This window comes from Anolis carolinensis, chromosome 2 (assembly GCF_035594765.1).
Source record: "Anolis carolinensis isolate JA03-04 chromosome 2, rAnoCar3.1.pri, whole genome shotgun sequence".
NCBI classification, from domain to species: Eukaryota; Metazoa; Chordata; class Lepidosauria; order Squamata; family Dactyloidae; genus Anolis; species Anolis carolinensis.
The window spans coordinates 129393668-129418938 of NC_085842.1; the positions used below are offsets into that span (position 1 = coordinate 129393668).

General features: G+C 43.0%; 1 protein-coding gene across 6 annotated transcripts; it reads right to left on the reverse strand.

Moving 5' to 3' along the window:
- Positions 1 to 369: 369 nt before the first annotated feature.
- On the reverse strand, positions 370 to 24955 carry LOC103277850 (transforming growth factor beta receptor type 3). Of its 6 annotated transcripts, none has more exons than XM_062973939.1 (16): positions 21952 to 24955; positions 19749 to 19891; positions 18469 to 18581; positions 14993 to 15165; positions 14145 to 14261; positions 13580 to 13748; positions 12727 to 12886; positions 12172 to 12313; positions 11558 to 11747; positions 10157 to 10407; positions 9250 to 9429; positions 7417 to 7734; positions 6551 to 6683; positions 5810 to 5866; positions 5150 to 5260; positions 370 to 1526 (listed from the first exon to the last, which is right to left on the reverse strand). In XM_062973939.1, exons 3-16 carry the CDS (start codon positions 18548 to 18550, stop codon positions 1441 to 1443), a joined length of 2169 nt encoding a protein of 722 aa, XP_062830009.1. In that variant the 5' UTR covers positions 18551 to 18581; positions 19749 to 19891; positions 21952 to 24955; the 3' UTR covers positions 370 to 1440. The 6 variants fall into 6 exon arrangements, 4 of the variants coding, with proteins under 4 accessions (XP_062830009.1, XP_062830008.1, XP_008102829.2 ...); XM_062973938.1 differs by having other exon boundaries at positions 19749 to 19943; XM_008104622.3 differs by lacking the exon at positions 18469 to 18581 and having other exon boundaries at positions 19749 to 19943.
- Positions 24956 to 25271: the final 316 nt, after the last annotated feature.

The following is a 25271-nucleotide window of genomic DNA, read 5'->3' on the forward strand; positions in this document are numbered from 1 at the left end:
TGGAGGGCAATAGGTATATGTTGTTCACAAAAGTCGGTATAGCAACATAGGAAACCCAGAATAATCTCTCATTTTGAAAAATCACGTAGAACCCACCCATGTAATATATATGATATTTTCAGAGAAGCTAATCTGTGTACTTACTGGACTATCTTAGAGATGGGAAACCTACAATGTGGAAGACCTTATCTGCCATCATGTGTGTCACCAGCAGCTGATGGATGTTGGTCTCCCAGCATCATTCAGTAGGCCAAAGGTTTTCTGCTTTCACTAGCCAAGCAAATTAAATTTCCTTTTATTGCTGTGGAGTTGTAGTTTGTGGTGGAACTGATAGTTTATGTACACACTATGGAGAAAATGTACCAAGGATCACAGGTAAGATGCCATTTATTTCGCTCTCTCATAGATCTTTAAGTACAGTAATATAGCTATTAATAGTCTGCCCTATTCAATCAAGCTTTTGCAGAAATAGCCAACAGAAGGTCTACAATTTTAATAGAAAAGTACCCACTAAAAATACTGTAGGGAAAAAATTCTGCTAGATGAAATAACTACAGTGGATTTTGCAAATCTGCTGGTACATCATTTGCAAGATAGCTTACCTGATAAGCAGGCACGCACACTGTCCCAGTGTGCTTAAATTTAACTTTTGGGTTTTGGTAGTGATTTTTGTCAGGAAGTTAAGGAACCAGTGCTTCAAAGGTAAGTGAAAGTCAGCTTCTTTAAATAAAGATTCACATTCATGCAAAGAGCACAGATTTAGTAATAGAGTCAAATGACTAAAATTGCCAAGTGTCATTTCATCCAGATTCCTCCACTGGGAATGGCAGCCCCAAGACGTACCTGAGCCTTTTGTCTTCTCTCACGTTGTGTCAGTTGGCAGCTTCTGCACCAGGTAAGGGGATAAATTGCCCTACTACTTCACAGGGGAGTGTCTTATCCTTCAGTAGTGACTAGAGCAGAAAAGTTCTTTGTCTAAACCTCAGTCCAAAAATTGAAAGTCAAAAGGAAGGGGCAGCAGAATTCACCAGCTGCCCCAACCAAGGCACAGAAAAGTTGTACAGGGTTTACTCATCCTGAGTCCCTTCGGATGAGAAGGGCAGGATATAAATGTTGTAAATAAATAAATAAAAATAAGGTGAAGTTTAGAGAGAACATGAGGATATGCAGAATAGTACGATATTGATTAAAAGATGGGTGTTAGGCTGATATCTTCATAGGTGCCTTTGATACTGAGTGGGAAACACAGCCAGCTATGCTGAAACAAATGCTTGGTCACAAGCAAAGCATAGCTTGAAGCCTACAAAACAGACATACAGCCAGCTTGAGTGAAAATACATCATGGTGATGGTTGTCCTTTAAAGCAATTACTCCCCTTTCTCGTTACAATATCAGAGCTTCTATTCTCTTAACGTTTTTACATCCAGCTAACTGTATTATTTAAGGCATGGAACCATATGCAGGGTCAGCTGCATTCAGAGCTGAGGATACTTCTGGGGCCTTTGGAATTGCTTTTTCTTCAGGACCTGTCAGGAAGAAAAGAGAAAAGAGGCAGGGGCATTCTTTCTCTGTTTCCCCATCCCACACTCTTTTTTTCATGCTTTGTTGTTTACCCCTCCCAGAAGCAAGCAAGCCCACCCTTTGCTCTTTGTATATTTATCCAAGGGCAAGCTGGCATTACATCTTCCCCAGCATACTTACACTAGTCCTGCACAGGATGGAGGCAGTTCCCTCAACCTGAAGGTGAAACAGCCACTGGGGTGACAGGGGAGAACCCTGCCAGTGGCTGAGGTCCAGCTGCCCTTACACTCCTGAGAAGAACAGCTCCCCAGCTGTTGCTTTTTCGCCAGGTGCACAAAGGATGCCAAAATGTGCCCACAACTCATAAGGAGTTAGGGCCAGTAAACTTCCTTTGTTGCTCTTGCCAATTTGGGGAACAGCATTGCTGAAAGATATCATAGATACCTCCTCCTACAATTTCTTGTGTACTTGCAAGTAATTTCTGACAATTAGGTAAATCTATCAGGGGTTTTGGCAGAATTTCTTCAGATAGGCTTTGCCTTTGCCTTCCTCTAAGGCTGAGAGAGCATGACTTGCCCAAGATCACCCAGTAGGCTTGCATGGTTGAATAGGGATTTGAAGCCAGGCCTACTCTGCAGGCTCTCTTCCACAGTCTCTCCCCTCAAAATGTTCATATTCTGAGTGACCTTCCTTTTGCAGTTCCCTCCCCCCACCACACACCCTGCAAAAATACATGCAAGTGGTTATACCTGCTGGGTATTTATCCAAAATGCTTGAGATTAGAAGTGTTTTGCATTTTGAATTTTGGGGGGATTGTGAAATACTTCTATTTGCATATACATACCTAAGGAGATAGCTTAGAGTTGGGATCCATGTATAAACATGACATTCATTTCTGATTAATATGTACTCTGTATACATCCCCTTGAGACAATATTTTTAATCTTGTTTTGCACAAAACAAGGTTTGTGCACATTGAGCCATCATAAAGCAAAGGTGCCACTATCTCAGCCATGCATGTGGATGATTTTGACATATTGCAGAATTCCAGGTAAAGGATTCTCAACCTGTCCTGATTACAGCATACATCTTGGTATATTTTCCTGCCATTTAGCATGGGGGCAAAACTAAACCAGCTCAGAGGCGCAAGAATCATGGTTTGGAAACTCTGGTCCCACAGCAGTGAGTGGGTCTTTTGCCATTCTTTCTTTTCCCCTCTGTATGTTTCAGGGTGCAACTATGAATGGTTCATACCAAGCAGAAAGAAAACATGTTTCTGTATGGTAGAAACTACAACAGTCAACAATAAAACCAATGAATGTTTGCCCACACAGACATTCCCTAAAGTGGTCAGCAGTGGCAGAAATTAGTATGGCTCAGAATCTCTGACTCTAAGGGGAAGGCTTTCCAAAGCTCAGCAGTCCATCTCACCTCTCCCAGCTGCCGTCCGACTTCTCTTTATGATAGTTGCCTCACCTAAGAGTTCAAGGCTGGCATTAAAGTCTAGAAATGAATGCTTCTAGATGTGTTGTCGAAGGCTTTCATGGCCGGGATCACAGGGTTGTTGTATGTCTTTCGGGCTGTGTGGCCATGTTCCAGAAGCATTCTCTCCTGACGTTTCGCCCACATCTATGGCAGGCATCCTCAGAGGTTGTGAGGTACTCATACCTCACAACCTCTGAGGATGCCTGCCATAGATGTGGGCGAAACGTCAGGAGAGAATGCTTCTGGAACATGGCCACACAGCCCGAAAGACATACAACAACCCAATGCTTCTAGATATTTTTGTTTCAAAGAAAGGCATGAAAATGCATGAGTTCTTTGTCTGCTAAAACAAAAAGCCAGTGGATGAGTGTTAACACTGTGATAGGTACACCAATCCCACTTCCCTCTCATGATTTCCACTCTCTGTCACTCATGTCAGTGTTTACCCTTTTATCCTCCCATCTGTTCAACTTCTTTTCTCTCCATAGTGGGGTGCACAGACCTTGACAAATATGATTAGACAAAGAAAGCACTTTGCTCAACTGGTCATAATAAGCTGGACATTAGCTGTGCCAGACACCTAATCCCCTCCATGGTTTGAGGCTCAGGCATGGCTAGACCATTGATTCCAATCTCTGTGCAAGCTGCTTGCACCACAGATCATCTAAGAGCTCTGGTTCCATTATTTGACCCTACCAGGAACCCAGCTACATGGAAAACTTTCACTCAGTCACTTCCTCCATCTAGTTCCATGGTCTACCAAAATCAAGCTTAAGTACATCAAACTGCATAGCTCTTCTTCCCTGACTACTTCCCCCTTCCCCTGGTGTTTCCCCGTGCCATATTTTATACTGTAAGCCAGTGTTTCTCAAACTGTGCTCCTCCAGGTGTTTTAGACTTCAGCTCCCAGAAATCCCAGCCAATTTACCAGCTGTTAGGAATTGTGGAAGCTGAAGTCCAAAATATCTGGAGGAGCAGTTTGAGAAACTTTGCTGTAAGCCTTTGAGGCTTTTAAACAGAGGCTGGATGGCCATCTATTCAGGGAGGGGGGATCTTTGATTATGCTTTTCCTGTGTGGCGGGGGTTGGACTAGATGACCCATATGCTCTCTTCCAACTATTATTCTATAATTCTATGAGGCCTAACCAAATTTATTCAATTTGCACATTGCATGCCTCCTTCTCTGATGGGCATTATTCTACACTGTTTATAACTGGCTTTAAATAGACTGTTTTAGGTGAGAAATTATTCAATGCACTTTTAGTCTTCTAAAATTATGATTCTTGTTATTTATTGCCTTAAATTGATTTAATGACATGCTGCCCTAAGGTCTTTGGATACTGCTTATTGTGTGTGTTCAACTTGTTTCTGACATATGGCAACCCTGTCCTGGGGGTTTCTTGGCAGAGTTTGGGCATTGCCTTCCCTTGAGCATGAGAGAGAGTGAGTTGTCCGAGGCCAACCAGTGATTGAATAGGGACTTACACCAAGGGCTCCTGGATTTTTAGTCCACCATACCATGGTGCCCCTGTTTTATATAAGTAGTATGGTGTAGTGGTTTGAGCTTTGAACTAGAACTCTAAGAGGCCAGGGTTCAGTTCCTCTTTCAGCCATGAAACGCCACTGAGTGAACGTGGGCAAACCACACACTCTCAGCTTCAGAGGAAGACAATGTCAAATCTTTGAATAAATCTGTACAAGGAAATGCTAGGATCACTATAAATCGGAGCTGACTTGAAGACACATAGGAGCAACAAATAAACATTTTGATAAATAAATAAACAAGTTCCTAAGTGCAGGGTCTCATATGCAGCAACAGGAAGAACAGACACACAGAACTCATTTCAAGAGGCAAAGGAGAAAATGGTTATTAAAGGGGGAGAGGAAAATACCATAATCCTATCATTATGAATCTTATAGGTCCAATTGTATCCAAAGCTATACCAAGTTTGGGAACGAAAATACACTTCCTTAGGTTTTGCCAAATACATTACTAAACTGACAAGAGAAGGTTCTGTCGAAACAGAGTACCCGCTTCACCAAATCATAGAATACAAGGGCCATCTAGTCAAACATGTTTGCCATGTGCACAATTTAAGCAATCTAAAAGATGGCTGTCGAACTGCTTTAGTCTCATGCCTACCTGTCTGGGAATGAATGAACCAAAGTCCACCAGTAAGGGATAGGCCAATAATGAAGGCTGAAAAGGCAATGCCAACTACAGCTGGGAGTTCTAGGCGCGGGACAGCTGTTGCTGCAGAGAGAGATAAAAGGGAGGGATACATAGAGAAGTAAAAATAAATTATGTGTCTGCTTTATAACCCCCCCCCCCAAAAAAAAAAGAATGAAATAAAATGATGTCCCATAACTGGGACTCCTGCTACATCTCATCTCCAGAAGCATGTAGAAAAGGCTTCATGCAGAGCGGACCCTACCATACACGAGGCAGCCATTCAATTAGAAGATTTGGGGTGTCATAAAATGGCAGTGAGAAAAAAAAATCTTTTAATTTTTTTCCATTTTTATAGCCATGGAGAGGGAGACATGAGTTTTGCATTTTCAACCTCATATTCAGTTTCATAACTCTTGCCTCATGGAATCCAAAATTATTTGGTTGGCTTTAGGTACTTTGTACCTTGACTTAGATGGGAAAACCACAATTGGCTGTTCTGTCCCAGGCAGCAAAACATGGACTTTTCTTTGACTTCACTTCTCCCAGAGCTAGAGGTGGAATCTGGGTTGAGGAGGTTTCCCATTCTGAATTAGGGAGGCTAATGAAAGAGGATAGCCAAAATATACTTACTTGGGATAGGTTGCACATTCTTCCGTGGTTTTCCTTGCTGATTGGGTAAGAAATTATCTACAGAAAAGAAGGGAAGGATAAAGGGACATTCAAGAGAATGCTTATTGAAGAGTGGCCATAAGAAAAATAGTTTTATTTCAAAAGTTTTATATCCTGCCTATTCTCCAGCAAGATTGGATTAATATCAAAGACTTTAAAATTAAAGCATTCCTCTATAAAACAATATCCCTCCGTGAAGCAGGAAAAATGTCACACAACACAGCACAAGATCTTAAAAAAAAAAAAGCAGAGACTTAATTCTGAACAGTAAATCTCCTGAGCTTATCAGTACATATAAACATTAGGTCATTGGCAAACTCTTGAGTCTGTAGCTTGTTGGGACCAGATGTTCAAGTAAGTCTCACTCATGCCAGCCCCATCTTCCATTTCCTAATAAAGTAGAAGCAGATACAGAGGGCACTTTTTTAGAAAGAAATTTTCCTGCTATATACCCTAATTTTGAATTAAACATGGTCAGATCCAGTTAATACCTGGATGTGAGACTGCTGGAGAATGCCAGGGGTCTAAGATAAGAAAGAAACCTTCCTTGAGCTCTTGAGACCGACTGTTGCAAGTCAGAGTTGATAACACAAAGCTAGATATGCCCATGACCTGAGCCAGCAGCCTCCTATGCTCCCATGTGACTGTGAGCATAGCCCCTCCCAGCCAGTTTCCAGAACGCTTGCCAAACTTCTCACCTACCTTGTCTCAGATATGGAGTGGCAGCTCTGAGTGGAGTATCCACAGTCACAATGATGGGCTTTGTGACAGTGCGCTGGAAGCGACCACTGGCCAGCTCGACTTCTCCCTTGCAAACCTCCTTCTCTGATGGGCACTTAAACATAAATCAAAAGGACATCTCATCCCAGCCAAAGGAAACAGCCTAGACCCAGGTCCCTCCCCCTTCCCAAGAAGCCCAGATCTCATGCATGGAGATTCCCAGATTAACCAGGAGGGCTCCAAGCCCACTCCAGAGAGCCTTCACCTTGTCCAAGTATTGTAGTGTCACCATGACCTAATCCTATCAACTCATTTGTTAGATTATTTACATCTATACCCCACATGTCTCCTCTTATCACTCACTTTATCTTCATTACAATCCTTCATTATAGAGTTGATCAGGTTTTATTGAGGGGAGGGAATGTCACAAGGTCCAAGGTGAGTTTCATGGCACTGTAAAAAGTAGAACCTGGACCACCATCACCATCTTCAGCCTCTATCCAACACTCTATGAACAAACTGTTTCTTAGGCAACACCTTTCCATCTCAAGGGAACGGATGCTTCTAAGATTGTGAATCAAACCATGGTTCAGTGCTTTCCATTCAACTTCAGTTCCCAACATCTTTTGGTAAGAAGAACATGTGATGGGAAAAATTCTGCACACAACTAGAATGAGAGACTGCAAGAATGGAATATTCTTTCAGCCTGACTTGGTAGGGGCAAGTTCTCACATAAAGATTTCCCATCAGGAGCATTAAGTCTCTAACAGTACACAGATATGAGGTAGGAACGATGCCACCAGATAGCAACTAGAGATCAGTGTTCCCTTGCCTGAGGAGCCAGAGACCTTTGGGATTGAGCCCTTGGACTTGCTGGAATCCCAGTGCTCCCTCCTGCAGAGCACCAGGTGGCAGTGCAGGAAATGAATAGAGTGGTTGGAGCGGGGCTGGAGCATGAAGCTCAGCCGGCGGCGTTCCTGCTGGCCTGGAGGCAATGCCTGGCCCCGGGCTGCCTGCTCCAACTCTGACATATTGACATGGGCATCAACAGCACAGCCGTGATAGATCAGCAGGTATGGAAAAACCACTGAAGAATCAGAAGAGGGAGATATGAAGCATCGCTGGATGGTGAAGCCAAGACTCAAGTCATAGGATGTCAAGGAAGCCTGGAGAGAAACAAGCTGCAATTAGCCAGAAAGCTCAATTCTCCAAAAAAAAAAAAAAAGCTAAAAAAAGAGACAGCAGCAGTGCTGCAAAACGTAGCTGCTGTCACACCAATACATCCAATGATGTTGAATGCATTTTGCTTGATAGGAGCCATAAACCAAAGGGCAGCCAATTCCTCCAGCTCCCCTCAAAGGTGTCATCTGGTCTGCTACACGATCTCTGTACTTTGTTATTGATTCATAATGGATGTTCTAGGAGACCTCCTGACTTAGGAAGTTGAGTAAAGAAACCATGGATTAACCCTTTTCTTGCATAGAAAACAGTCTCATGACTCATCCCCTACATCCCCAGCCTCTGAGACCCTTCTACTATCACCAAAATCTCATAGAACTGGTTTCTTCTGTATGGAATCAAAATTGCTATTATGGGGCAGAATTGTGTGTGCTATCCACAGTAATAGAAACAACATCTGCATTAAGATAAACTGAATTCTGTAATATAGTATTCTGCAAAATCTCTGCTTCAGTGGAATCACAGCACACACTTGATCATTTTTTAATGATGTTTTATGTTTTCTCTGAATACATCTTCCTTTCTTAAATTGCTACTTTTGTCCTGGTACATTCAAAAATTTCCATTGCCTATTAAGCAATGAATATTTTATTCTTTGAGAACTGTTACACAAAAATATGGTAAATATATAGCTGGGACACCCAGCTCCTGTCAGATACTTCTCACAGTGTCTTTAACAGTTAAATAGATGATGGAAGCTAAAAGCGAGGGTGTCATGTAACAAAGCTGCAAGGACTTCAAAAAGTGCATCATTCAGAGTTTACTCATCAACAAAACTAATATTACAGGAGGACTGAAGCTGAAGAGGTGGGCTATCAAAACCTCTTGGTATTTTTCCAAATGTAAAATGGAGGTTTCTGTATCAGAATAGTGGAAGCCATGCCTGCTTCTTTGGGCCTACAAAAATACAGCACTGACTCTGAGTGAGGAATGCTCCCTGCTATGTTTGACAGGCCTTTGCAAGGGCCAGCCACAGTTATAATTGACATCTCTACAAAAGCTGCAAGGAAAACAAATGCCCCACTGAGACTTTCAGAGGGAGAGAGGCAGAGAGAAGGATAAAAGCCAAAATCACTTTCAGAGAGTCCATTACTCACTAGGGCCAAAGCCAAAAGGATGGGAACAGAAAGAGCAGCATATTTTAGCTTAAAACTCTTATTGGTACTACCTGAACCTTAATAGAGAGATTTTAGTCTTCTAGAATGGAGGAAACCCCATACAAATGCTAGGAAACTGCTAAGGGATGGCATTATAGGAAAGGGGATATTGTCTTCTGATAATGTCTGAAGGCCATATTAGGCCTTGAAGCCTAAACTTCTATCTCCTACTACCCCTGCCCCCAGGACAAAAGCCTACTAGTTTGTGTTCATGTAAAGAAAGAACTCCAAGACCTAGCATGTGTTTCAAAGCCAATTCCAGCAAGGTACAAACATGAGCTTTACCTCCACAAAGACCCGGCTGTTTGCTGAGACTGTACAGGGTCCTGGCTGCTTGGCAAAAGACTCTGAGCTGTAAACATCTAGGTTGAGCAGGACATTACCGTGGCTGAAGGGAAGATCCTGAAAGGACATGGTGGCTTCTGAGGAAGAGGTCTGGGTTGGAGGTGATGAGGTAAAGGAGACCTGCATGAGAAACACCAGCCTACTATATGGACTATTGATGTACAGCAGTAACCAAGAGGGTATCCAAGTCAAAGGTCAGCTTCTGAGAAGCAAAAGCAAACTTCAGGGTATCTCCAGCTCAAATTTCTAGTCTGCATTAAGAAGAATAAATCTCCCAAAGAGAGCTCAGAATGCTAATGGCTGGGTCCTCGAATGGGAAGAGACCCTGGCTCCATTTCCAGCACCTCAAATGAAATGACTATTGGGTGACAATGCTAGCAGGAGCTACTGCTTAGTATATAGAAGAACCACTGTGCAAATAGGGAATATTCAGCTAACAAGCCAGAGCAGCCTTTGGCACTGTATAAAAGCCAATTGAGATGCTCGCGTAGTCTCATGTCATGGGATTCTCAATGGCAGGAGAAAGTCTATACAACCACTATATCACCTTAATTATTTTAACTTACTTTAGTTGTGTTTTCAAAAGGTTATGTGCCACTCTGAATTGTCTGCCTGAAGAATGCCAGGATACTAAATAAAATGAACAAATAATGGCACACTATAAGAAACTGAGGCCCCTTCTACACTGCCATATAATTCAGATAATCTACATTATCTGCTTTGAATTTGATTATATGAGTCTACACTGCCATATGATCCAGTTCAAAGCAGAAAATCTGGGTTTTATATGGCAGTGTAGAAGGGGCCTGAATCTACCAATCTGGTGTTAACAAGATTGGGTACTTACTCTCTTAGGGCCCCTCTTTTCATGAAAGGGTTTCTGCTCCGCAGTAGGATGCAAGGTAGATTCCAGTCCCTCTGTTTTAGAAATGTGCCTCTGGGGGATTGCAGAACGGCCTTCTTCCGAGATCTCTGGCCTTCCTTCCCTGGCTGCTATGGCAGCTTCTGGAAACAACTGTCTTTGGACTGAGAGTTTTGAGGGAGGCAGAAGCAATGGCCAGAAGAGCATGGAATCTGCTGGAACAGCAGCTGTGGCCTCTAAAAAGAATTAAGAGATATGCAAAGGTGATGCAGCCAGGGGAAACATATCCAGCTGTTCCTTGCTAGACAGAAGATGAACTCTCCCACCTCTTCCTCAAATGACAGGTGTATCACTTCTGGTAGAGAAATTGAATAATTTGTATTGACAAAACTAGGGCCTTTAAAAAAATCTCAGAATTTAACAACACTGTTTTTAAAAGAAAATGTCTTAGTAATTCTTCGCTTCTTGCTTCACTGCGTGATTGTTAAGCCGCTTCTTTGTAGTCTTAAAAAATCAATAAAGTTGTGTTAAGGGAAAATCAATCCAACCTTGCTGGTTGATATTTCTAGAGCTGAAGGGGGGAGTCCTTGGCAACTGGACAACGAAGCTTCTCTAAGCAACTTAGACTCAATCTAGAATTAGAAAGTCGGGAAAAGGTTCAGACAGATCATGGTTGCCTATGACAATTAATTTATGGGGGAAGCTTTATTAAAATAAGTGGGAACACTAATAATCTCTCCCTCTCTACCATCCATATCATGCCCTCTCATAGTAAAATCAGAAATACTAGCACACTGGCTTCAGCAACACAAGAATTTATTTCTTTTCCCATTATAGTAACAACAACAACAACAACAAAACAGGGAGCTACATTCTGGATCCCTCTCTCCCCAGAAATACATTCAGAGTGAAGGAAATATGACACCATTTATGCCTTGTGGAACAATGGTGTCATCAGATCTCATCATTTAGGGCACATGGTACTGCCTTATTCACTACATGTTTCCTTATGCCTGGGATCCCACAGCAGCTGTGAAAAAAGCACCAGATAGCGTAGTGAACAGGAAGGTGACAAAAGTAAAGAACTAAAAAGCTGAAGGGCATTTTGGAGTCCTTGAAAACTTTTCATACTGGAGATTTTTGAAAATTGGAGTGTCTGATGCAAGTGCTAAAGTAAAACTTCTATGAATCAGGATTTATCAGGAATAGCCCCAGACAAAATAACACAAGAAAAAGTAGAGAATTAATTTCTGAGACTGGTTAATAATACAAATGCTTAAAAAAGAATGCCAGGAACATCTAGTGGACACTGTTGCTATGTCCCCACCCTCTCTAGCGGATCCTTTCTCAATTCAGGCTCCTTTAAATCCTCCATGTTTCACCTACCATTCATTCCAACCACAAGGAGAAACCTGTTCACCCGCTCAGCCTCAGTATAGGATATGAAGGCAGGCAGCTTCTGCTCTGCTGCGTACTGCAAGGGATCCCCGATGAAAGCCAACTCAGAGGATATCTCTTGGGTCACAATCAGAGATGGCTCTGCTTCTGTGCTGCTGACAATAACTTCATGTGAAGCCTGGAAAGAAAACAAAGACCTGAGAAGATATAGGACCATAAGCCAAAAGGGCCAAAAGGCCAGGGAATCAAGCAATAGCCTCTAGACAGGCTTCTAGGAAAGCAACACTGTCTTTCACCAACAACAGAGGGGGGATTGCAGAGAGCAAACAAAGAAGCTGGGCAGCACTCCTTGGATCACTATAGCCAAGTGCATGAAGTTCTATCTGGCCAAGGGAAACAAGAGATAGTGTTAGAAGAAGATCACATTATAGGAGAAGGGTTATGATCAGGTTGCAAGTTTACATGCACTTGTAGGTATGATTATGGACATACATGTGAACACGTGTGCCCTAGCACAAATGTAGCACTGCAGCCCTTGGCTAGGGAAAAGGGACTTCTTTTCGCCTAAGATGTACAGGAATCTGTGGATGGCTGATCTATACCAGTATGTGCAGTTGGCCAGTGAGGTGGTGTGCCTGAACTCTCCACTGGGCAGCCCCTTGGCTCTTCAGTATCAAGAGCAGCCCCTGGTGCGGGGATCTTTGGACACCATGAAGCTCCACAGTCAGATGGGCCAAGCTGGACCTAGAAGAGAGCATACCACCATTCCCACCATCAATATTAGACCAGAGAGCAAAGCACACAGCAGAGGCAAGAGGCTGAGTCCCTAAGCAGAGTTAAGAAACACATTCGATAATGCTTCTTCTATCTCTGCAATAACAGCAATGGCTATCTGCCACCTGACCCCAGGCTCTAACCCTGATCTTAGAAACCTTTTAGTTTACATCATATTCATTTGTAAAGACAAGTCTTGTTTGAAAGAGTTTATCATATACATGTTTCTTTCCCCACACACACCCTGTATGATTCCCAACTCAGTCTTTTCCTCTTTCAACAGGACAAACTGTTTCAGCTTTCTGCATATTTCCCTCACCAAAACACGTTATACTTCTTACACATTCAGCTACAGGTTCACATAGGCAAACGCTAGTACACACCTTGGCGCAAGCCCTTTAGAGAAGATGATGTGAACTTCCAGGTCCTGGGGAGGGTGAGAATTCAGGCAGACTTGTAGAGGCTGACGTTGGCGATCAGAGGCAAAATGCAAGGAAGAGAGGAAATTCCTGTGCAACTTGCAAGTGGCTGGTGCAGCGCCGTCTGAGGGAGAAAGGTCAGGAAGGGAGAATTGGGGTAGCCACTAGGCTGCAGGAGACATTAAGCACTACACTCTGCAATCTAATTCAGGAAGGACATCAAGCAGGCCTCAGAGATGGAGCAAATCTATCCATCCTGTTCTTTGTTTGCATAGCAGATGTCACTACGGGATCACTCCCTCATACCTTCCTTCCCACCCACATACCTTAATCCTAGATACCTCTATCAGCTCCAGCTCCATGTGGGGACATGAGAGAAGCCTCCCACAAGGATGGTAAAAACATCAAAACATCCGGGCATCCCCTGGGCAACGTCCTTGCAGACGGCCAATTCTCTCACTCCAGAAGCAACTCAAGTTGCTCCTGACATGAAAAAAAAAATCCTAGATACAGGGACAAAGGGCTTAAACCTCCGCATACTGAGTGGGTGAGAAGACTCCACATGCAGAACTTGGAACAGTTCCTTTTTACACTACAATTGGCCACTGGGTGGTCCTGTGAGTTATGGTGCAAACTTTTCTAAGCTCTGACACTGGATGTGTTCCTCATCGCCCAAAATGTTATACCTTCTGGTCTACTTGCTTGAAAGGTGATTTTTCTTCAAAGCTGGTCCCCCCCCCACACACACACACACTTCCTAATACAGAACTGGCACAGGCTTACAGTGTCCCCCTTTCTCTCCCCTCCTTGTGCATACCATTTCCCAGGATGTAGACTGTGTTGACTCCATGATACTCAGCCAGAGATGTGACCCCTCCGTGCTCCCTCCGTGTCCATTTGAGCAGACCTCGGGGTGTCTTTGGAAAGCTGGTCTCCTCAACAAAAGCCCCTGGTTCAGGGGCCGAAACACCGGAACCCAGGGAGACCTGCAGAGTGGAAGGAAAGAAGGTTCAAGGATATTGATCTGGCAGATTTGGCCCCTCTCTGATATCCCAGAGGAGAAGCAGCTTTCTAGTTTAACATAGACGCAATAGGCTCACTGTGTGGCAAGCCTCTCTAGCCTCAATTTCCCCATCTTATCCCAATAACTAATTTCACAGCATAGTTCTGAGGACAAACAACATTAGACCATAAAGCAAGTTATATTTGTTCAAAGTATTAGCCAGGCAATGGGTGAATGTGTTCACTTCTCTTTCCTTTCCACAGCATGCAGCTGTTGCTCTTAGTTTTGTACAGTCCATGGGACCTCAACCATTCCCTTAGGAATCCCTGCGCAATTCCAATAGTACTTTTAGGTTCTTCCGTCTAATAACCATTCTCACCTGGAAGGTCCATTTTTTTCTAGGAGGAGATGATAGCATCCAGAGCACAGGCTCTTGGGACTGCAGAACAAAGATGGGGGCTCCATCCTTTGGCTCAGGACTCAACACAAGAATGACCTAAAATGGGGTTAAGCAGACAGTTACCTTTCTCCATAAATTAAGGAAAGAGGGAAAGAGTAAGAATAGAAAGGAAATGGGAAAGATACCAGTCAGAAAAAAATGGCTAGTACAGAAAGAAGGGTGTACAGTGAATAGTGTCTGACTTGAGTGATGTTCAACATGAAAGCCAGACCTGAGCCCTCTGTCATCAGGGATGAGCCACTTATGTTATTAGACTTCAACTCCCACTAGCACAGCCAATGATGAGACATGATGGGAGCTGAAGTCCACTAATATGTGGAGGATCATATGGCGTCCATCCCTGGCTTTTATCCATATCGAAGTGGATGCTACTCTGTGTTTCAGGCGGGCTGACTAAGTGAAGGCATTGATGCATGCATGAATAGACATGTCTATCCCATCTCATCCCTCCATCCTAACCCTTCTGTAACCCAGATGGGTCTGAAAGTGCTGTATAAGATTATCATTTTTCCAAATTGGCTTAGTAACTGTGAAATCTTCCACAGTCTCCCATAATGCTTTTCCTATTGAAATCATTTTGAAGGCAACCCTTATAAAACTGGGGTAACCAATAATTTCTCCAGCCCCAGCTGCCCTCTCGCCCTCTCTCAATGCAACAAAAGAGGAAACCATTAGCCCATTGTCATCAGCAATACAGGGATCAGTCCTTAAATTTCTGCACTATGGGATTAGATATGTCTGCAGCAACACACTGACAGTCACACTACCTGGGCATTAGTTGGCATCCCACTGCGCAGGCTGACAATGTGTACTTCTTGCCCAGTAGAAGATCGCTCTCGGCTGGAGCACCCGGTGCCTTGCCGTACCAGCTCCCAAAATCCCTGCACAGGTTGCGGAGTGGAAGCAGACAAGGGAAGACATGTGGGATGGGGCCAGGCTTCTGCAGAGAGAAAGGAAACTGATTTTTTGGTCCCCGGGAAGAGAGTTTCAGGGAGTGCATTCTCTAACCTATGAATATACCAGTAAACCCCAGTTAACAAAGCACCTGAGTTCCTAAGCATTCGTAGAATACCAGAGCCAGAAAAAACATAGAAAGAATAGGGATACATTCTTACATTACAGAAAAGAACACTCAGCATGGTTCAGCCAACCCTTTATTCAATACCAACAATATGGGCATATAGAATGAAAGAAACAGGTCTTGCAAGCTTTGTATAAGTAAGGAAAACAGGTTTGAATCTTCTAGAGACCACTTGAAAACTTCTTTCAAAATGCATCTTTCTTTCGCCAGTCTCTAGAATTTGTTATCACTTCCATTTTAGGTGCCCAATGTACAGATATATGTCTTTTAAATATGATGATCATGTAGGCGAATCTGCTCTCCCTTTTGCTTTCCATTTTTCTGTTTACACCCATTCAGCTGCTGTTTGCCTTGCCTGTTGTGGGCTGGAAAACACAGGCAGTGTCCTGGAGTAAGGGCAAGGGGCCAAGGGGAATGGCCAAGTGTAAAGATACTTTGTAAAAAAGGAGCTTCTCTGTCAGAGGCTGTGTGAATTTGTGACATGCTTGTATTCTGCATCCCTTGCCTCCCAAATCCAATTTCTGTGCTAAAGTAGTCAAATGTGTGAACTCCAAATTTCACACCTGTTTATTTCTTTGCCGTATCTATTCCTATATACAAAACAATGGACTATTCAGCAATGACCAAGTATGTCAGAGGGCGAGCAAGCAAGAAACACTTGAGGCAATGGGGCACAGGACCAGTGCATATTTTCTCAATGCTTCACAGGGTTACTAACATCAAAATAAAGTTTTCAGGCTCATTTTTAGATTTTGTTTTGAGATCCTACACGTGGCACCTACAACAAAATGTTGCAACCATGGTCTGTCTGTGTTCCATGTTCCAATCAGTCAAGTAACCATAGCTCCCTCCAGGGATTAGAAAAGCTATTCTGATTACAACTCCCAGAATCTCCCAGTCAATATAATCACTGCTCATGCCAAAAGGGAAAGTATGGGAGTGGCAGTCTTAAAGTAAACTTTCTAAAGTTTGCATTAAGTCAACCTAGCCCATAATGCTCTGCCTCCCTCCACCCTTTTTCCTGCTTGTCTCTTCCTGGCTTCTAAGCCTGCTGTCCTATAACTTCCTACGGGCAACTGGTTTGCCATGGTAGGAAGAGAAGGGTGGATTAGACTGGCCCTTAGCTTGATTCAGATAGGGCTTTCTTAGGTTGCCATATTATCAAGTGCTAATTTGATTATGAAATATACATTGAGGGTGATTTTGCATTGATGAACACTTGCGTTTCTCCGTGATTGATTTGGCTCCAATCCAGTTGGCATAGTACCATCCGAGTTTGCTATTAGAGGGAATGATTACACTGGGCAACACACATTTTACTGCCTCAAATGTGAGACCTGTTTCTGGGTATGTTTGGCCTGCTGATTCCAAAAATGGCACCAGTTTTCCCCTATCAGTTCTAGCTTTTGAGATACAGAACATATCCCATATCAGTTTTCATATCCTTTCCCACAGAAAATCATGATAACCATGTTTAAGATTTTTTTTTTTTCGTGTCAGGAGCAACCGGAGTTGCTTCTGGAGTGAGAGAATTGGCCGTCTGCAAGGACGTTGCCCAGGGGACGCCCGGATGTTTTGATGTTTTTACCATCCTTGTGGGAGGCTTCTCTCATGTCCCCGCATGGAGCTGGAGCTGATAGAGGGAGCTCATCCACACTCTCCCCAGGTGGGATTCGAACCTGGCAGCTTTCAGGTCAGCAACCCAACCTTCAAGTCACTTAGTCCACTACGCCATCTGGGGGCTATGTTTAAGATGATAGAGCTGACGGGTTATATCCAATGCAATTTTCTGAATCAGCACAACGAATAACCCCAGGAACAGGCCTAAAATAACATCAAGAAAAATTATATTGGATGGGGGTGTCTGTGTTATTTATTGCCTTCTCTGAAGCTGTGGAAAGGAGAGGTGGAAGATCAATGTGATAGATGAGATTTTCTTCCACTGACACTTCCAATGGAGGGGAAGTTAATCATTAAAAATGGCAGAAAGAAAGCTTCCAGCTGCGTTTTGGAAGCCAAAACTGCAACATGTACCATTGAGGACTGAAGTCTACATAGGTTCCCATCAGGCCCAGGAACTGAGGAAAGATCTCTCTCATCCCTCTGAGGGAGAGAAGGAGGACAGCTGGCCTCCACTTAATCTCCTCCCACCAGCTATTCCCATTTTCAACAAAATAAAAGAACCAAGGTGCTGTACAAATGCTGCCCTCAACTGAGTGTTCAGTGGGCCCATTTAATCCTTGAAACCAGAGGAGAACCTCTCTCCACAAGTGTCTTTTCTCTGCCATTCACATCAGAAAGGCTCTGCTCCTAGGCAACTCGGAAAACCTTGGCATCTCTCTTTATAGAAGCCACCCACCACCGGCAGGTACTGAAGGCCACAGGAAGCATCTATGCTTGGCTCTCTCAGTGAGCACCTCCAGCACAGGAGATTAAGTATATCCTTCATTGTATACACCTGATTCCCTAGGGACATATTCCAAAAAAGGCCCTATGCAACAAAATATCAAGTGCTCATCCCACACAGATAAAACCATAAAATAAGAAATCTTTGGTAAAGTTTACTTTTGTGTACCATGAGAAAAAAGAAGCAGTTTCACATTTCAACAAGATCACCTATCAAAGCCACTCATGGTATCAAAAAATATATTCCTTTCCAAAGCATTTTAGCTTTTCAACAACTTAATGGCATTAATTTGCCATGAGAAGAACATTCGATCAGCTTTTTGATTCCATTTGAGATTTTAGGGACTTGTAATTGGAGAAATATAGCAAGATCTAAATTGCTACTATTGAATGAATACAGGTTTAATATATTCACAATACAGTAAATATATTTTAGGTGTTGTGGTTATTTTATTTTATATTTATTTCAAAGTATCTGAATGTTCTTTGCAGAAGACTTGTCCTTGACAAACATACATTTCCTTTAAATAATAACGCTTAAGGCATTTAGTTAGTACATTGCTTTTAACCCACTGTAACAATTATCATGCAGTGTTTCAAACTGGTGCGATGGCTGCTCCTGAACAATTGCCATGCAGGACATATATTATGAAAGTGGAGGGAAATATTTTTCTTGACACCTTGTTTGGCAGCCTGCTTCAGTTCTAACTAATCACTAAAAGCCAAACCCAGGGCACCCCAGGGCATAGGATTCACCTGCCACAGAGCAACTCCAAAGGAAAAACAGCAACAGGTTGCATCTCCAAAGGTGCCCTCTTTGCTGGCAATTCCCGCACATGGTTCCCAAAATCCAAAGCAAGGCTGCAAATCTAGAAGAGGAAACAAAACTAGATCAAGAGACCCAAGGGAACTGAAGGGGACGTTGTTCCAGGACACTAGAGCTCCTTGGAAACTCTTTCCTGCCACTTCCTGCTTCACATTAATCAGCTTAATTTCTTTACCAGATTCCTGGATGGGATGCTCAGCATTTTTCTGCTTTCCCCACAACAAACATACAGAGCATGTCATCTAAAGACACACACTCAATTTAGGCCGCCCTGAGGCTCCTTCAGGGTTGAGAAGGACAGGATCTAAGTGTGGTAAATAAAATAAAATTTCATCATACTGTGAAATCCTGCAGCCATTCCGTTGTCTCCACAACTATGCTGGGGGTGTCACCATATCAGTGCTTTAAGAGCAGATCAAGGAAACAGTTGCCTTTCTAGGGACCCTTTCAAACTATATCATGCGAGTGCTCTGTCTCCACTTTGGCTGCCATGGGATTTGTAGTTTGGTCAGAGACACCAGGGAACTCCCTGGCTAGGGATGCTAAAGAGCCCTTCCTAAATTACCAATCCCAGAGGATGTTGCCAGGGCAATTAAAGTGGAATCATAGCAAAGTAACTGTGAAGTGTGAGTGTGAAAGGACACTACAAAAAGAAATGTGTTAGCTGAAACAGCAGAGTTCTCCCTATACTGCTGCAAATTCTCAATTATCCAATTGTTTCAATTGTTTTAGCATTAACTGCCCTATTCCATTAGCCTGCTGCACCATCTTGATCCATGTTATCTACTCCATCAGCATCTCTTCCCAATTTCCATGCAAAGTTCTTCCCTAGCGTATGCTTCCAGTCGCTCAAGATCCCAAGGGATGATTTTTTTTTTTATAAAAAATTTTTTTGGCATGCACAGCATGTGCTCAACAAATGAGAACATGTCCCATTTCCCTCCCATGAAGATGGTAGTGGTGTCACTAAAGACTTTCTCTCCTTCAGATTTTCTATCCAGCTCAGCTGTCGAGGCTGCTTTCTGGTGGGCATCCCTAATTTGGAAATGCATCAAGACTGAAAAGTAAAAATGAATCAAGACAAAATATTGGGGCTGTAGAGCTTAATAGGATGTTAATTCACAGGGTTTTATTGCATCATTCACACAAGGTAACATATAGAAATCTGCAAAATTCCACATTTTTGAAAGGCTGCCATCCAAACACTTACCTTGGCTGGCTAGAGTCGTTTTGCTAGGGTTTGTTCTAGATGCCGCTTAAGAGGAAAGTTCAATAGAGGTCAGACAAAATGCTACTTGACCCATAGAGCAGAAAGGACAGGAGTCAGCAGTTTTTGAAGTTCTTACGCTGTTCCTGAAGATGCAGAAATCACAGACAACATAGTGCCTCTTGTCCTCATGAGGGTCTGATTTTGCAAACAATAAAAAATACAGATCAACATAAGATTAAAAATAACCACTAATCCACAGGATGATCAGGTTACAAATCAGAAGGGAGGCTGTCTGCCTTATGTAGCAGCTGTTGATTCCTAAGGGAATTCAGCAGCGGAGGAAAGGTGCCAGAGAGAGGGAGACACGGACAGCAGACACCGCTGCATCCAGGTCTCCTTTGCTCTCTCTCTTCCCCTCTCTGATTTCAAGACTCTCCCACCTTTTGTCACAGCTTCATGGCTTTACAGAGCAGGGAGATGGTGCTGTCTCCCCACCCTCTTTTGCACTAGCAGCAAGGCCCATGGAGGCCAAGAGCCACCAGAAAAGCAACCTTCACCCCGACAATGTCCCACAAAGTAAGAAACACAAGGCAAGCCCCTGGGTTACTAAAAAGAAGGGTGGATTTATGATTAACACAGGAAAGAGAAGGAGACAGGTACGTGGAGAGCTCCAAAGAGTGCCACGCTTTGGGTCAGCATGACCTGCTTCCACCCTCATGAAGTGAGGCTGGGAAGGAGAAAGTCTAGGTAAGTGATCTGGCTTCCAGGGATCGCTGGCTAGGAGATGGAGACAGAGGAGGAAGGGAAAGCATTTCATAGTGGGAGCAAAAAGGTTTCTGGAAGAGGGAGCTGTCCTTTTGCACCACGTTTATCTTCTCCAGTGAACTGTGGTAGATCCCCGTGGAAGGATAAAGATTTACAGGGAAGAAGAAGCCTTACAAGACCACATGGCACGACCATGGCAATCTCCCAGTTCCTGCAGGGGTATTCTTGAGTTTGTCATAACCAAAACAAGGTGGGTTGCAGCCCTGTAGAGCAAAGGTAGCCAACATGTAGAGCTCCAGATTTTAAGAGCTAAGGTGTTGTAATAGTTGGGGCACTAAATGGAGATCCAAGCTGAAGCCACAACTGGGTCAGTCACTCAACCTGACCAACTTCATAGTATCATTGTGAGGATGAAATAGTAATGAGGGGAATCATGTATTCTTCCTCAAGCTCACTGAAGGAAAAGCAGAATATCAAATGTAACACAAACATTTCCCAATATCTATCATTTGGAGGACCACAGATGGCCCACCTCTATTCTTTGGTGAGTGAAGTAGAATCCCCTTAAGCAAGCACATGAAACAAGCACCAGGCAAACAGTTCTTAGGAATTTTCCATTGGCTGATATTAAATTTGGGTTGAAGACTTTATAGAAAACAAATCCACATGGCCATACAAATGTGGTTGGACCTCCACTCCCAACATTCCTTACCATTAGCAGTACTAAGGCTTCTGATATTTGCAAGATATCTAGCCTTGGGATAAAAGGACATATACCCCGATGTAAAATCCACACTGCTAGATTCCCAAGTGAATAGAGATTGTCACTGTACTTGGAAATATAAACATTTTCTAGATTAACATATTCCAGGTTAGCGCCTACAGTAAATTCCCATTACCATGCTCTGCTACATGTTCCTCTAGCAGGCCCATTCCTGGGCAGACCCTATTGTTTTCCAACATTGAATCACATGGTCTCTGATTTGCTCTCATCCTCAATGCATCTAGACTAAGACTTCTATCCCTTTTTAAGGAGAATTCATGCTCCCATCAGGATGTTCTGTTCCTGAGGAGAAAGTCATAACATTGCGTGCAATGAATCCAGAATCGTTACAGATGCTTAAGAATTTGAAAAAGAAAAAAGTATCTGAAAACTTCCAAATTTGACTTGCCTTGATCGTTCCATATTAAAGTAGGGATTCTGCTTTATATTTGTGTTCCCATTCCCCCCTTCCATTTGTTCTTTCTTGTCTTTAAAAAATATATCTGCTTTCCTGTGTACACAGTTACCTCTGGAATGAATGAATGTTTTCTTTGGTTACAATAAAACAGCCTTGAAGCCTTTACTTCAGGCTGATCAAAGCGAGAGAGCCAACTTTCCTTAGATTTCAGTCCCATCCCATGCAGAGGTTGCCAGTCTTAACCACGCCTTCCTTACCTGGAAAATCAGCTCTCTGCCATTTCCTTCATCAATGCTTCTTGATTTGTTCCTTTGATATCCACTTATCAGATGTGGGCTGGGCACGGACATTCACCAAATTTATAGTAACCTGAGTGGAATCCTGGAGCCAAAACACAGCAAAGGCAAGGAAGCGGAAGGAAGGAAATCCACACAGAGAGGCTGCGGTGTTCCAGGGAACGCCCACATTTATCTAATGTAAAACAAACATGGTAGAAACTCCTTAAGTCACGGGGACTTAAAAGTAGTGTGAAGGTTTATTGTTTTGCAACAAAGGATTACCATGCCAATATAAACACATGCTCTGAAGCACAACATGAATATATTAAATGGCTCTCCTCGTGCTGGCAGAACTACAGGCTGCATTCTACAGCTGTTTCTCAAAAACAAACTGAGCATGGGATCTTCACACAACTGCTTACATGACAAACAGTGCAATCTGGGAGACAACAATCTTGAACCAGAGCCAATGGTTTGGTCATTCTAATTGCCTCATTTCTAAAAAGCAGAAGGCAACAGTATTTCATGTCCTGCCAGGAGCTTGGGAACAATTGGGAAAAATCAGGGGTCCTAGGAATCTGTTGCAAATCAACATCATCTCAACCCAGAACCAGATGGACCAGCAATCTGTCTGGTCAGAGCAGCTTCAAAGAATCACAGAGTTGGAAGAGACCACAAGGGCCATCCAGTCCAACCCTCTGCTATGCAGGAATACTTAATCAAGGGGCATCCAGCTTCTGCCTAAAATTCTCCAGAAGAGACTTCACTGCCTTCCAAGGCAGCCATTACACTGTCAAACAGCTTTTACCATAAGAAAGTTCTTTCTAATCTTAAGTGGAATTACCCCCCTGTAATTTGAATTTATTACTATGCCCATCTCAAGAGCAGGAGAAACAAGCTTCTTTCCTCAATATGACATCCTTTCAAAAATTTAACCATGGCTATCATGTCCCCTCTCAGCCTTCTCTTCTCCAAGCTGAACATGTCCAGCTCTCTCAGCTGCTCTTCATAAGCTTTCAGAGCTTTTAACACTTTGCTTGCCTTTCTCTTGACAAGTTTCAGCTTGTCCATATCCTCCTTGAATTGTGGTGCCCAGCACTGGACACAGATCCCAGGTCACCTTTGACAAAGGCAAAAAAGACTGGGACTATGATTTCCCTCCATCTATTGATACAGCCTAGAATCTCAATGGCTTTTTAAACTGCCACATCACACTGTTGACTTATGTTCAGCTCCTGGTGTATTAAGACTTGATCTGTTACCTAATTGTGATAGGCCGTACTAAAAGACTTCCAACTTATTGAACGAAACTGATTGAGTTGATATAATTTGAAATGTAAGCCAGCAGCCAGAGACACCCCATGTCAAGTCTATAGCCAAGACCACAAACTGGGCCCTCCTGATAGGTTCCTGATCCTTTTGGTCTAACTCATATATGACCATCATATTTTCTAGATCTCAGTATGAATCCAAAGCTTCCCTCTATGGTAAAGAGATAGCTATAAGTATAAGCTAAAGGTACTTGTCCACAGTTCTTTCCAAGAAATAATGGTACCTCCTGCCACTACAACAGATAACTGTGAGGCGGAAAGCAGGCACCTAACCAGTAAAGTGGTAAACTGGACATCCTGACACATAAGTGAGCTCCAAGATCAGTTGCACATCTGCTCTAGGCTTACAAGGAATTCAACAGATGCAGTCATTGAACAGGGCATTTAAAGTAAGCCCCTGTTCAAGGACACTGCTGCTTTGCAGCTGCTGGCGCAAGGGAAAGAACTGTGTCATCTTGACACCTGATCCTCTGTTGCCAGAACACCAGCTACATTCCCAATGTAGTTTGAAAATGGGGATGTGGGGGAGCTAGATACAGAAGGCAGCATATCACTTAACTTGCCTCAATCCATGCACACGCACAGCAGATACGCAAGATTTGAGTATGAACACTGAAAGGCCTCAGGACCCAGTTGGCACCTAAATGCATAGGATATCTTGCTTGTATGCTCGTAGCAAGATTTTAAAGAAACCCTGACCATGTTTTCTATGTGGCTGTGATGTGCAGTGAGGTGGCAATATTATTCAAAGCTGAAGCCTAAATGTGAGGCTTTCATATTCTTTCATATGGTCATATTCTTTCCTTGCAAATGAAAGGGTGACTTCACAGAATTTAGAGTGTCTTAAGGGTACTTCATCTATTATTCGTTGAAGTGTTTGGGACACAAGTTGAAGACTTCCAACATGAATACAAAGGAAACAGAGAAACCACTTACCATGGGTTCAAGGGAGGTAATTCTATACATTTTTGTAATTTATCATATTCTTCTCATTTTTCACTTTTTGGTTTGCAAAGGTACAATATTGAGCCTTCAAATTTGTTCATCATTGTCATCATTATTGCTATTATTCAGTGGCAAGTTGCTTTTTCACGGGCTGTGGCGCAGCTGTTGAGCAGCTGCCTTAAATCACTCTGACCATGAGGTCATGAGTTCGAGGCCAGCCCGTGGCGGGGTGAGCACCCGTCAATAAAAAATAAAAAATAGCCCCTGCTCGTTGCTGACCTAGCAACCCGAAAGATAGTTGCATCTATCAATTAGGAGATAAGGTACCGCTTATAAAGTGGGGAGGCAAGATTAACTAATTTACGACCTGGAATGAGGAAGTGCCGTCAGTGTGGATGATGGAGCAGCTGCTCCCCCCTGTGGCCAGAATCAAACATCCCCTCAGAAGAAGGTTAACTTGCCTCTGCGTGTGTCTCTCAGTCTCTGTTTGATGTGTTTATGGGCATTGAATGTTTGCCCTATGTGTGTTATAATGTGATCCGCCCTGAGTCCCCTTCGGGGTGAGAAGGGCGGAATATAAATACTGTAAATAAATAAATAAATAAAAAGAACGCATTTAGTTAAGACGCTGTCCATTTCGTTAAGTAACCCAGTATTTCTCATCTCTGAGACTAGTTTACATCACGAGCTATTTTTGGTTAGATTTTCCATTATATCTTTTCTGCTTATCCCCAAGGTAGGCTGGTTCACTGTTTTGGTTAGGATGGAGAACGAGGACGGCTCTAGAAATGTATATGAACTTGAAAATGGAAAGGCACAGACATTTAGGGAAAGAAATTTTTATTTTTAAGCTTCTATGAGGGTTTTTACAAACAGAGTAAAAAAAAAACCTTTCAAAAGTAATGAAGAATGTAATTTAGTTTATACTACTGTTGGTGTATTTTAAATCCAAAAGATCCACTGAAATTGACCAGACTGACCTAACTACTTGGAGGCAGGCAGCTACTCCTGACAAACTGCCTG

Coding starts and splice junctions, on each gene's coding strand:
- LOC103277850 (XM_062973939.1), bottom strand. CDS start 18,550: ATGTGCGGGAATTGCCAGCAAAGAGGGCACCTTTGGAGATGCAACCTG. Junction 12,314..12,726: donor TCTAAAGGGCTTGCGCCAAG/GTGTGTACTAGC, acceptor GCTCTCTTCTAG/GTCCAGCTTGGCCCATCTGA. Junction 10,408..11,557: donor CCTTGTGGTTGGAATGAATG/GTAGGTGAAACA, acceptor AATTCTTTTTAG/AGGCCACAGCTGCTGTTCCA.